General features: G+C 35.4%; 1 protein-coding gene across 1 annotated transcript in view; it reads left to right on the top strand.

Moving 5' to 3' along the window:
• Window positions 1-10,084: 10,084 nt before the first annotated feature.
• The window catches only part of LOC144970130 (uncharacterized), a 23,500-nt gene continuing 18,584 nt past the window's right edge, over window positions 10,085-15,000 (top strand). Inside the window, exons 1-2 of the mRNA XM_078909380.1 lie at window positions 10,085-10,733; window positions 12,999-13,179. Of these exons, the coding sequence (XP_078765506.1) occupies window positions 10,670-10,733; window positions 12,999-13,179 (245 nt within the window). The 5' untranslated portion in view covers window positions 10,085-10,669. The remainder of the gene's footprint in view (window positions 10,734-12,998; window positions 13,180-15,000) is intronic.

Genomic DNA, 15,000 nt, shown 5'->3' with positions numbered 1-15,000 from the left:
CCAATGTCATAGTAGGAGGATTAGGTCTATGTTTGGCGACGCTTCCGTGTCCTTATCCCCTCACATGGTGATGTTTTCACAGTTTGAAGTTATTTTACAGGTCTTTAAATAAAATCTTTATACAGGGGCGGTGGTGGTGGTGGTGGTGGTGGTGATGATGATGTGTGTGTGGGGGGGGGGGGGGGGGGGGGGGGGTTGGGTGGGGTGGGGGTGGTGGTTAAGGCATTGCACTGCAACCCGGAAAGTACCGGATTCAAGCCCCTCCAAGGGCACCTTCGTTTTATTTTTTCTTTGGGCGAAATTTTTACCTCAACTTTCTATTTTAGACGACATTGGTGATTCCTGTTAACAACAGACGTTTGATAAATAAACTGTCTCTATTCTTTATGGAATCCCTAGTTGGGAAGGCCGTCATTTTTTGATGTTTTAATATACAATTGTATTCATGTGTGACCAATCGTCTCACAACGATATTATATTAAACAGCCAACACTGCCGTAATCTGGAAAAACGTCGTATTTAAAAATTGGCTAGAAAGCTCGTTTCTTGAATATCGGTCGATTTAAATGACCCTCACCTTGGCAAAGAAAAATTCTCAAACTTGGGACATCTCGAGACAAACAGGATCATCTATTAATCCTCCAGTTTATTATGTCCTAAGGTCGCAGGTTCACAGTTAAAATTGATATTTAGCGGTTCAATCAAATGAATGTTTGTTGTTTCATTTGTTTGTTGTTTTTTTTAGGAATGATAATGAAAGAAAATCCCTTTTTCCCCTCGGGAATCTAAAACCGAGAGGAAAACACCTGAAATAGCTTTATTGTCTGCCACAGTGCATTAACGCAACGCAGCGTGAGCGTTGGTTGTTCAGTTTCTCTGAACGAAAATGGTCAAATATTTTGAAAGCAGGGCACGACCATGGATCCTCTAGGTGAAAGAGTGTTTTATTCAAAGGGATACTAAGCTGTTAGAAACTGTGGACTATAAACAGTATTAGACAGAAATGTATATAACATATTCCAATAAGAACAAAATACCAAAACACGGAACGTTTTGGGCTCAAAACCCTTATTCGGCTAATAACAAAAAAAAAAACAACATAAAAATGAAGACATTACTTTAAAAAATCAGATAGACTTATTAAAAGCTTTTTTTTAATATCGAAAACGCGGACAACCGAGAAATATAAATCACCAGTCAACTAACAAATCTGTCAACAGACGCAAAACCATAGGAACTTCAACTGTTTTTTCATCAAGTAAACCGATCAATCCACTTACTAAACTCCACTTAAAATTCAACATTCTGAAAAGATCTGAATCGTACATCTCAAACGTACAGTCAATATCAAAACTACTCGGCTATCCAACCCACCAAATGACGATCTCTTTACACAAAATTCCATTGAAATGAAAATTATGCCACAAACTAACTAATCCACCAGTCAATTTACTTAATTATATTAAACAATTTACTTTTGATTGACTGACCAAGCAACTGACAAAAATACGGATAATAATATGCAGGTGCAACAACAAATCAGCGTCTTGAAAATAAAATTCATGGCTCATCATGAAATGGTAAAAGAGTTCACTCAATAATAATAATAATAATAATAATAATAATAATAAATAATAATAATAATAATAATAATAATAATAATAATAATAATAATAATAATAATAATAATAACACATGGGGTTTCAGTGAAAAGGAAAGGAACTTCATCAAGTATCAGAACCGATTTCGATATTTCAGCAGCTGGCTTTGGTTGGTTTCGGTATTTTCACAGCCTATAGAACAGTAAAGTTGGTGCCCCAAACGTAAACAATAACAAGTTGCTAGTGATTTCCGTTAGGGACCGGAATAATTTACGCACAATATAGGTCTCCCAATTTTGTAGTTTGAGTTGTAGGCAATACACTTTCAGTATTGAAAATATGTTTACATAAAATCTAACAGTTGCAGAAATAATAATATAAGACTAAATTATTATGAAAATCAGGCTCCGAATAATTCTCGTTTTGTTCATACCAGCGCAATAATTTGCTCTGGTCTAAAAATAGATAGACGTAACTTCTGATAAATTTTACCTTTTTGTTCCATAAAATATCCATATCTAGACATTATTTGATGCATGATCGAGTATTTATGAATATGTGTTTCTTTTGCCACCTAACAGCCAAATTTTAAAGGTTATTTTCTTTCTATTATTTACATTGGAACGTGAGCTGTCAAGACAGGAACATGTGGTTTGCCATGTGCTTCTCGACCTTTTTTTACGTTTGGGGCAGCAACTTTACTGTTCTATTTCTGTCGGTTGGTTTCGGTCCGCTTCGGCAAGTCGTAATACCCAGACCGAATCACATCACTGACCTGGCGGCCTAAAAAGATTGAAAAAAAAAGAGCTTAATGACGTCAGATTTATTTATTCTATAGAACGAGTGGGGTTGACGTCACTCGGCTCTTTGTTATTGGTTTTGGACCGCCAGTTTAGTGATTGGTTCATTAAAGCATTTAAACGTTTAAGGTTACACAAAACTTGAGTATTTATATAGATAGCACAATGTCAAGCTTTTTACAAGACAGCAGCAACATTTAACATGTAGGACGAATCATGACGCTTGTTATACAATAATATATTCTGTCTGACAGAGACAACGCTGTTAATAATAATATTAATAATAATAATAATAATAATAATAATAATAATAATAATAATAATAATAATAATAATAATAATAATAATAATAATAATAATAATAATAATAATAATATATGGTTTTTATATAGCGCCATTTCTCGTATATCAACAAGTTCAAAAAGCCGACTGTTAACGGCCAGGTTATCGTGTTAAAGCTGAGTACGGTGAGAGAATGTAAGTCAAGTCTTTCCCAAGGACTCAACCATGAGTCGCTCAGAGCAGGACTCGAACCCAGGACCTTCTGATCGGAAGGCGAGTGTCATACCACAAGGCCACATATAATCCAAGCAATTTTGCGAGACGGCACGTATCATCTAGCGGGAGGAGGATATGGGTATTTTACTTAAATGCGTAGCATCAATATGAGCCAAAACTCATCACCAGTCTACATTAATTGGCCACACTCATTCTTCCTTGGTTTTCAAAACACTCAAGTCGTGATATCCACTCATTATACTACTGCTGCGTGAAACACGATACTTCTATTAGGGTCCTTCGATTCCTTTCAGGTAGGCGAGTTGAAAGAATCTAATCTAGTGTGAATTGTATGTTATACGGATAAGTTCTGTGAATACTACACTGTTACAAAAACAAGAATATTCATTCCTACATTCTATATGACATTATACAGATCAGCGGTGATACATTGCAAAAATACATATATCAATACCATTCTCAGGTAACGAATTTGGATTGGCAAAAAAATAAGAGAGGGGGGGGGGGGGGGGGGGGCTTTAAAAGAACCTTGTTATATTGCATGCTTTTCATATAGAGCAGTAAGATTAGGTGCCCCAAACGTAAACAAAGGTCGAGAAGCACATGGCAAACCACATGTTCCTGTCTTGACAGCTCACGTTCCAATGTAAATTATAGAAAAAAATAACCTTTAAAATTTGGCTGTTAGGTGGCAAAAGAAACACATATTCCTAAATACTCGATCATGCATCAAATAATGTCTAGATATGGATATTTTATGGAACAAAAGGTAAAATTTATCAAAAGTTACAGTCTATCTATTTTTAGACCAAAGCAAATTATTGCGCTGGTGTGAACAAGACGAGAATTATTCGGAGCCTGGTTTTCAGAATAATTTAGCCTTATATTATTATTTCTGCAACTGTTAGATTTTATGTAAACATATTTTCAATACTGAAAGTGTATTGCCTACAACTCAAACTACAAAATTGGGAGACCTATATTGTGCGTAAATTATTCCGGTCCCTAACGAAAATCACTAGCAACTTGTTATTGTTTACGTTTGGGGCACCTAATTTTACTGCTCTATTGCATAATCTCTCATTCTTAATTCTAATCGATTGCTGGCTTTATGTCATTTGATTTGTTTTATTTTTAATGCGCTTTTGTATTGTATAGATAATCGGATTGGTTTATAAAAAAAAAAAAATGAAAAATTGGTAGAAATGTCACACTGCTCTTTTAGTTCAAATTATTGAACACATAAAAACAATGGTAGAAATTTCATTTAAGTCGTTGTAGAAGTCTAATGACATTAACGGCATCTTTAGATAATATCTGCGTTCACACACAAAACATCTAGATAGATTGAAACGTTGGTGCTTGAAGTGCCCCTGGGTCCCAGGTATCTGTCAACATGAAGACGTAAAAAAAAGAAGATAACTCATTGAAGTGTCGACCCTTTTGCCAAAACATTACAGAAATTCCTACATTGGCTTTTGAAAGTATGCCCTTGGCTAAGAAGCACATACCATTGCCATCCGGAAGTAAAGCGGAGCAACACACAAAACTGAGTAACCTTGAACGTTTACAGACTGGTTAATACAGTTTAGTGAGAATTACTCATAAACGGGGATGGCAAAAGGCAATAACAAAGACCTGAGTGACGTCAACTTCATTCTATCTATAGCGTGAAAGATATCACTGGATGGTTCTTTGTTCATGGGGCTGAAGTTCCCCAATGTAATGTTTATTTGGTGTTTTCCATTTTACTTAGGAACTTATAAGCTGCAGATTACTATACACTGACCGTATCCTTTGTTGGATGTTTTAGAAAATAATCCTTATGATACCCTGCGTTGTTCGTCGTGTGTAAATTCAGGATGTATAGGGAATAGTGTGGTTCAACTTTAAACAAATAATAGAAATTATTTGAAACAGTTCATTGTGGAGTTTACCAATCAACAATCCAATTAAAATCTTGACTTCTAAATGGTGCTTGAAATGATCAATCTTATTTTTAACCAGCTAGTTAGTCTAGTTGTCGGTATTGTCAAAATTTCAATTGAAATAAAAAGGTCCTTTACCTCAAACTGACCAAAAGTTCACAGGTTTATGTTCTCTGGTAATTCTCGACCTCGAACAACTATCTAACAGAATATTGTTTTATAACAGTAGAAATAAAATCGTGAAAACATCGCATTAGCTCGATTTCAAGCTGTAATCGAATGTTTGAATCTTTCCTACCACAAACAAATCGTAATGGGCATGATCTATATTAACTTTCCATGTGCTCGAGGTCATTGGTCACACTGCAAATTGCGCTCAAAATGACCCACTTAGTGAACAGTGTTCCCATCTTTGAATTTATGTAACATCACGATTGGTCATTTGATTCAGCTTGACTCATGGATATGTTTATAACATTTGTAAACAAAGCAGCGTGTTTACATTTGTTAAGAAATATCAATTCATTGGACAGCAACAAATCATGTGATTGAAGAATTGGTTGGACAAAAACATGAATATAGGTCGCTCCCAATGGGCCGAAAAAAGTCTGTGGTTGTGAAAAATGTTGATAAAAAACCTCTAAAATTGAATATTATGGGTCCTAGAAAACACTTCTCTATATACAGACTCTCTATCTATCTAGTCAGCTGATCCTGCGTAGGACGTTGCTTCCCAAACTTTCTTTCGAACCAGATTACGGTTTTCCGCCAGTCTACTTGCTTGAGTTGTTGTCATTCCCAGCCATTCACATATATCTTGTTCCCAGCATCGTGTTGGTCTACCTCTTCCTCTCTTGCCGTCTTCCCTTGTCTGCAGAATGTGCTTTTCTAAAGATTCGTGGCGAGTCGTATGGCCAAAATAGTTCAGTTTCAATTTCTTTACAGTTTGAAGAAGAATTGGTGATTTTATTCCGATCCTTCTCAAGACTTCTTTGGGTTTTTTTTCAGTCCATGATATTCTGAGTATTTTTCTGTAGCATGCCATTTCAAAAGCTGTGATCTTTGTGCTCTCTGCTTTGCTGATAGTCCACGCTTCGCATCCATATGTTGCAGTTGGGAAAACAACACTTTTGAGGATTTTGATTTACAGACATGTCTTGAAAAAATTTGTTGCTATCGACGTCCACATATTAGTAGGTCTGATAACCCAATTTCTTATGAGCTCATTGTTGTAATGGGAATCTCAAAAAATGACGCAAAATATTGTCCATTATAACATTGTTAAACTAGGCCCATAAGTTGGTTCGGATGTCAGACCTGCATTTATGTACACGTCGGATGCTATCCATGTGGTGGTTTGAGAGCCTATTCAAACAACGCGATTTCAATCTCGTAATGCGTCCAATTTTATTATATCACAAATTATTCTTTTACGTGTGATTTCTGTCATATCCTAATCACTTCAATATACTCCACTAAACTGCTGGGCGGTCATGAGGCCAAAATTATTCTGACATGAAGAACTTAAATTCATTTATTTTGGTGCGCGTTTACCTCAAAGCAAAGATATAGTCCCTCAGATCCATTAGGCTCATAGAGCCGTAGTTTATCCCGGTTTCTATAACGTGAAATAGATAATGGCAATTGCTTTCTTTCCTTTGGATGAATTTTACTCCTGACAATCTGACGTCATAAATTGCTTTTATAATTTTGAAATTTATAACCAAAGACTTCAAAAGTATAAATCATTTCAAGAATGAATTGAAAGGAAGCTCCATAACTTAAAATATGAATTTGATGAATAACTCTTTAACTGATATAATTTTGATTGCCTATGATGTAAATGATGATTATAGTCTGTTACGATCATATATATGGGAATGTTTTTTTTTACCTGAACCTTTCGTTTTTACACAGGTTATTTAAAGGCCTTCGACCTAAGCAACCCTTATTATCATATGTTATGTTATAAACTTCATTTCGATACGTGATACTGGGTTAGAATAATAATTTTATATCGAGCAAACACTGGTTCGAATGTCACTAGCGGAAGGTATTTTGAGTATCGAACAGACGCGTCTCTTTCAGACGATGAAAATATCGATTTATTAATAAATATATTGAATTTCCCGACCATCTCTCTAAGACGCGCGAGTACAATTTGAAAGGAGACAAAGAATGTAATCATCACAGGGACCAAGTTTTTCCATATCGATTTACTTGTGTTTTATTGTCGTTTTGTTACATAGAATCCTATTTCTATGCTGCTTTCATTTCCTAGTTATTGTTTTTGAATTGTCACATTAATCTTCAATGGCTTAAAACGTTAATAATACATCAAGAAGCAGGTTGTCACCGCTTTCAGATAAACACGTATGTAGGTATACAACTTTTTTGTTGGTGTTATATTGTTAATAAATTCTTGTTAATATGGCACACATAAAACAACGTTTTCAAAAAATAAATTTGACAAGAAGTGTATGAAACAATGCCAGACAAAGCAGAAAAGAATGGGGATCAATCCGCGGCCTTCCTTAAAGTGTCTTGTTTGCGCCTATAAATGAAAACAACTGCATATATATCCTTTCATCACTTTCGTTTTGGAAAATGAAATGATATTTTAATATGGTCGATGTAATATGTAATACATTTACAGTTGTCTTACTTGCATCAAAATTCGCTTGATTCCCGTGATAATCGTTTTTCAAAGAGTTTGAGTCTTCGTGTCTAATATATATATATATATATATATATATATATATATATATATATATATATATATATATGACTTACTGACTTAAGGCCTTTAGCTTCCTAATCATCCGATCGGGACGCCTCGGCTGCCTCTCTAATCATCTGTGTCATTTCCTTCTACAGTTCACGGTCTTTTGCTGTGGATGCTCAGTGGATGCTATATATATATATATTATATATATTATATATATTATATTATATTATATAAGTCCTTCTTTCTCGGGTTTTGAATCATATTAACACTTGTAAATATTTCTTATCGTCGTCTTGTAATTATTATGTAACAAAGCCAACCTAATTTACTCTTTTGCTCTAAGTGCCAACATTTTGAAAAAAAAAAGGTTACCTATTTGGTCTTTTTCTGATTTTTATGGCCTCCAGATTTTTCTGTCATTCAAAGATTTGCGCATTAAGGACTTTATAACCCTCAATGACATCAGAAAAGTGAGTGGAGCAGGCACCCATGTTGGCAATAACAAAAGATGAAGTGAGTAGAAAAGTGCCAGAAGACAATAGAGAATTTTGTTTTTAATTCGCGGCGGTGATGGGGGCTTGAACGGGGTTTGAACCAATAAGGTCGCGGGTTCAAAGCCCCATCACCGCCGCGAAAAGTTTTCAATGACATCACTAACATTTCTTCTCTTTTCTTCCAATCTTTCTTCTACTTCCCGTGTCTTTCTCTATCTGTAGAAGGAACGAAGTTGACGTCACTCAGCGCTCTGTTATTATTTTTTAGAGTCTATTGGTTATTAGTTCTCACTAATTCATATATATATCGTACTATATATGCACAGTTTTGAGTGTTGGCATGTTGTGAGTATTTTGCCTAAACGCAAATCATCAATATAGAATAACTTGAACTCAGTCTTATTTTTAGGAATGAAATTCCTCACGCACTACATCATGATATCATTATGGAGTTATCTGTTTATGTCATTAACGCTTAATTATGTAAAGAAATGGCTTAAGTTCTCTAACATAATTCTTCATGTCATGCTTAAAAATACACTATAGGTGACCAACGACCTCATAATGGTATTAACTCCGGGCGAACCAGATGTCTAAAAATAAAATGTTAAGCTATGAATGAGTTACGTTTCTATAACTTCCAAAATGGACACATGTGATCGTGTCGTTAACGTTTAAATAAGTAGAGAAATGGCTTACGTACTCTAACATAATCCATTATGTCATGCTTAAATATACACTGCACCTGACCAACGATCTCAAAGCGGTATTATGTCGTGGTGAACCTTATGCTTAAAAATGAAATTTTAAGCCCTTTTTTAATGACATCAAATAAATGTTTTCATTAGAGAGCTGAGTTTTGTTTCTATAACTTCAAAAATGGAATGATTATGTCATGAGCATTTCAATATGTAAAATAAAGGCTTACGTACTCCAACATAACTCATAATGTCATGCTTAAAGATATACTATTAAGAAACAACGTAGCAGGCACCTGTGTATGATAAAGGTATGAACAAGTGTGTATGAAAAGTACCAGAAAAAATGAGAAAGAAAAATATTAGAAAAAAAAACACCCCAAAAAATCAGTCTAATTGTAGCACATCTGACCGGTAATCAGAAGGTCTGAGGTTCGATCCCCTGTCGAGATAGACTGATTTTTTGGGATGTTTTTTTCTTGTATTTTTATTTCTTGGTTTGTCTGGCACATTTCGGGTTTGTCTGGCACATTTCATACACGCTGTGGCTAACCGTCTCAAGGCGATATTAAGTCGGAGCCTAAACCTATAACTAATGCTTAAAAATGAAATTTTAACCATAAACTCTCTGGAGTTCATATGCATGGAAAATCGAACAAACTTGTTTTGCATTGAGGGTGAACTCGAAATAGGTGTATAAAATTTGAGTTCAAGTCAAATACCTCCATTGAAGAGGATGAGTTTTGTTTCTATAACTTCAAAATAAAACTAAAATTTCATTATTCTGATATTTAACTTTAAGCTCAGTTTTCTTAATCTCGACCAAAAAAAAAACAGCAACAACAAAAAACAAAATGAGCGTTTATATAGTCCAATATCCACTAAGCGTGCTCAACGCGATTTACAGGGGGTCCTTAGACAACAGTAACACTTAACATTTAGGACGAGAAATGACGCCTATCGTTTCCATTCTTTTTCGAGATAACACTATTAACGGTCAGGTACTCAGTATACACCTGAGTTTGGTGAGAGAATATGGATAAAGCACCTTTTCTTACTGACTATGCTCCGCTTAGAGCGAGACTGGAACCCTGGACCTTCCGGTTCGAAGACAAGTGACAAATCAAATAGCCACACAACAAACGAGAATATCGCGGTCACAAATTACGTACACTCTCCATTTATCTTCTTTAAATCGTATTTTCCAATCTATAATTCCTCTTCATTTTTTTTTTTTCGTCCACCATTCTGGAAGAGTGCGTCATATCAATTGATATCGCACGTTGTTAAAAAGTCAAGTATTATTTTTCAGCGTCAGCGTCGTCGGGTTGTGGTACTCTGCATTATTCCGTTATACTGTCACTTTCCAATTCCATTCAACCCTATAGAAAGAGAAGTAAGAAGAAAAAAAACTACATTGAAAGGTGTTGAGAGTCAATTTAAAAACCATGCTATTTAAGCCTTTGTCGCTATTCACAAGTGGAGAGAGCCACAACGTGAAGTCGCCGTTGTGTGTTATTTCGTTTCACGTGTGAAGTGAGGCCATGGTTACTGTTTGTAACGATTTTCTATAATACATAAACAGTTTGATTAGACATAGAACGAGAGAGAAGAAAACTATTTGAATTAAAATACGTCTACATCTCTTCTGATGCTTAAAGAGGAGTGTAAAATACTAACAACAAATGTGTTAATTTATTTCTTTGTTTTCTATGGTGACCATAGTTATTTGAAATAATGTGATTGAACGAATAACATGGCATCGCATCTTATAAAAATAATCGATTCGAAAATGTTTCTTAATGAACTAGTATTGTCAAATGGGTGTCTGAAATTTCTTGGATAACTTCTAACATCAAAAGTGTTTTATTTTGGAGTACGAAAATATAATAACAAGATAGATGGAGCTAGTAAAGACACATTCCCTCTCCTTTGTTATCGCCTTGGTGTTGGTTTTATTTGAAGGTTAGTTTTATATTTCTCATATCAAATCGATTGTATTTCTGGTCAATAAAAAACCTTATCAGTAATTAAACCATCAGGTCGAATCCAATAGAAAATTGTTCCTTATTTCATTAATTTCCATACCAAAAGAAAGATTCCACAAATAATGGGTGTGAACAAAACTAAACAAAGTCACTGCTAATTATTTAGATCATCTTCTCCTCGTCTCCCTCCTCCTCCTCCTTCTCCTCCTCCTCCTCCTCCTCCTCCTCTTCTTCTCCTCTCTTCTTCTTCTTCTTCTTCTTCTTCTTCTTCTTCTTCTTCTTCTTCTTCTTCTTCTTCTTCTTCTTCTTCTTCTTCCTCTTCGTCAGTTCTCCTCCTCCTATTTAACGTATTATATCAATGAGCCATATCATGTAAAACTTCAAGTGCTGATAAAAGCGATTTAAATCTTTTGAAATAGAGAGAATATAAGAGAGAGAGAGAGAGAGAGAGAGAGAGGAGAGAGAGAGAGATAGAGGGAGAGAGAGAGAGAGAAAGAGAGAGAGAGAGGGGGGGGGGGTAGTGAGTGGGGGGGAGAAGACAAGTTAAACAAAGGAGAATCTGATGGAGTGCAGATGAATATAAGTCATAATATTATTTTTCAGTTTTTATTTATGTTTTGGAACATAGTTAAATAATAAACGTTTGCATTTGTAATTAAAATACAGCAAGTCTTTTTACTTGTTTAAAGGTGAAGAATGCCCTTCTTAAATATATTTATCTTAATTAAGAAAGAGGGTTTCCGAGTCCGAAATGTTCTTCAATAGTCAATTTTTATTTATCCGCGTTTGAGGAGGAGACTCAGAAAACCTACAAAGTCACCTTGAGATGGATAATGCGTTTGAAACATTAGATACACCAGAGAAAAAATAGCGTTTTTTATTCTCATCTAAAAAGCATCTCTTGATGTTGGAAATTGTGGTTGATTGACTAAATCGTTTACAAACTTGACAGAAAAAAATCCCACAACGACTTGAGTTTAGTAAGCTTGGGGGGCGGGGGGAGGGGGGAGGGGGCTAGCTTACAAATGGATGATCATTCATGCCATTACGTCCAAGCATTCGTTGTAAGAGTTCATTTTTCAGATATCGTCGAATCTCCAATAGCCACTGTGGTGGAGCCCCATCTTGCTGAACGATGAAATTTAAAGAAATGTCATTAAGTTGATGTATTAATCACTGATGTAAAATGCGGAGATTAGAATTGCCGGTTAGTGTGTTTCTTATAAAAAGAAAGGACCGTAAAAGTTTGATTTTGATATCGCAGAGAACACGTTTGTTTCTTGAGAGTCTCGTTCATATTCTAAAAGTTCCTTAAGTTTGTAGTAAACTTATCGAAAACAGCATGTTGCAAACATAATTGGTTCTGCAAATTACACTGGATAGACATGGCGGCTTTTAAGAGCATTTAAAAAGTTGTTTACAGTTAATTATGCTATTAATTAAAATCCCAAAGTTTGTTATATAATGCGCACAAAACCGTTTTTATTTCTATTCAGTTTTTCACAATTCAAGGCACAAACCCCGACAGAACCTTTTGAATCACCCTGACTGAATATTGTTGTCCTTATTTCGTGGCGTCACGGATTGTAACTTTTTAAGTTTTTAAAATGTCGCCTCAAAACTCAAATATATTCCCCCCCGTTCCCCTCCAAATCCAAAAGAAAACCCCAAAAAAACAATGTTGTTAACCAATTGAATCAATTATGTATCTGCTGAACTCCAACTTGGAGTTTCAAACGAGTTTCTGATATCGCTGCACGATCTTGGGAGCGCGCGTTGGGAACGAGATCGAAATTTCAAGCGCAGGATTTCAAGAACACTTCCAGTGACCTCACTTATGTTATTTCTCATCAAAATCTATCTTTAATTTCACAAACAGGCGAAAATCTAACCGGCATCAATATGGCTATTTGACTTTAAGAATTATCATTGTGGTAAAGATATCATCTGGTAAAAGCAGATTATAGCGGGATATATATATTTTCTGAACAGCTACTGTTGTCATCATCATCATCAACATCATCATCATAGTTATCATCATCATCATAGTTATCATCATCATCATCATTGTCATCATCATCATAGTTATCATCATCATCATCATCATCATAGTTATCATCATCATCATCATCATCATCATCATCATCATCATCATCATCATCATCATCTTCATCATCATCTTCATCATCATCAATATAATTCTTATCATTGCCAAGTAGTTTATTTATCTTTTCACTTCCAGCGAACCGAGTAGCGGGATCTTGCTCATTCCCGTCGGACATCAGGGGTGTATGGGAACGAAATCGAGATAACAAGGATTTAACATTCACGTCAACCACAGTCAGTGGTTTTGGTTTGAATTACTTTGCAAGCCCACTCCCAGCTTTCGATTGTCACACAATTTCTGGAAGCAAATATATTTTGTGAGTTTGAATTTCAATTTTGTAAAACCCATTTTTGAGTTAAAGGTGAGTTGGGAATACTAGATACTAAGTATTGAGGAAACCGCCCTTTTACATTTTGACCTGAACAATTTCACTTCATATTTGTTTTTTAAAAAAAGAAAAAAACTTGAAATTTTATATTGCGCAATATCCTCTAACGGCACTCAACACGCTTTACATGGGTTCCCTAGCTAACAGCAACACTTAACAAGTAGGACGAGACATTACGCCTGCTAGACGATAATACATTTTTTTCCGACTGAGACAGGTACTTATATTACACTTGAGTACGGTGAGAGAATGTGAGTAAAGAGCCTTTTTTTCCAAGGACTTAACTATGCGCCGCTCAGAGCGGGACTCGAACAGAAGACCTTCCGATCCTAAGGCGAGTGTCATACCACAAGACCACATACTATGTCACCGACAGCGTCAATCCAGATTTAAATCGGAACGAAGTTACTTGTGCGGCGATGTTGTCTTGTGGTATGACACTCGTATCGGACTGGAAGATTCCGGGTTCAAGTCTCGCTATGAGCAACGCATAGTTCTGCTTTACTCGCAGTCTCTCAACGTACTCAGGTGGAAAATGAGTACATGGTCGTTAACAGTGTTATCTTAGTTGGCAAAAAATTGATTGTATTATCGCCTAAAACGCGTCATGTATCATCCTAAATGTTAAGTGTTGCTGTTGTCTCGGCAGCAGAAAAGTACGCTTTGTCAAGGAAAATACATGGCGGCAAAAAAACTATTTTATTCTGAATTAATGACTTTCCTTGTATAGATAGTTCGAAGATGACGTCACTCGGGTCTTTGTTATTGTTTTTTGCCATCCGCGTTTATGAGTAATGCTCACTGAACTGTATTAAACTGACTATAGACGTTAATGGATACACACAGTTTTGTGTGTTGGTCCGTTATACTTCCGGATGGCAATATTATGAGCTTCTTAGCCAAGCGCATACTATCTATAGAGATGCATAAACAGGATGACTTCTTACTGCGGTCGAGACTAAAATTTACAGAGACTGGATTTTGGCGAGAAAAAGAAACAACAACTATTCATTAAAAGTCAGAGCAAAATACCTTTAGAAAAATGCAGATTCTCTCATTTGGCAACGCCAACATCGAATTTAAGAATTTGATTGAAAAACAATAAAACCTCCAGCCGGTTGTGAGAAAGTTACCATAGAAAAATTATTGTCAGGAATAAAATAATGGATTAATCTTTTTAGTAATCCTTAAACCGATAGAACAGTAAAGTTAGGTGCCCCAAACGTAAACAATAACAAGTTGCTAGTGATTTCCGTTAGGGACCGGAATAATTTACGCACAATATAGGTCTCCCAATTTTGTAGTTTGAGTTGTAGGCAATACACTTTCAGTATTGAAAATATGTTTACATAAAATCTAACAGTTGCAGAAATAATAATATAAGGCTAAATTATTATGAAAATCAGGCTCCGAATAATTCTCGTTTTGTTCACACCAGCGCAATAATTTGCTCTGGTCTAAAATAGATAGACTGTAACTTTTGATAAATTTTAGAAAATTTTACCTTTTGTTCCATAAAATATCCATATCTAGACATTATTTGATGCATGATCGAGTATTTATGAATATGTGTTTCTTTTGCCACCTAACAGCCAAATTTTAAAGGTTATTTTTTTCTATTATTTACATTGGAACGTGAGCTGTCAAGACAGGAACATGTGGTTTGCCACGTGCTTGTCGACCTTTGTTTACGTTTGGGGCACCTAACTTTACTGCTCGATAGAACATGCAATATTTAACTCGAAGCTT

Source organism: Berghia stephanieae, chromosome 4 (genome assembly GCF_034508935.2).
Source record: "Berghia stephanieae isolate SIO BIC M18660-M18661 chromosome 4, UCSD_Bste_1.3, whole genome shotgun sequence".
Taxonomy (NCBI): Eukaryota; Metazoa; Mollusca; class Gastropoda; order Nudibranchia; family Aeolidiidae; genus Berghia; species Berghia stephanieae.
Note: the sequence above shows the minus strand (reverse complement) of the source record. Positions and strands in the feature narration are given on the sequence as shown.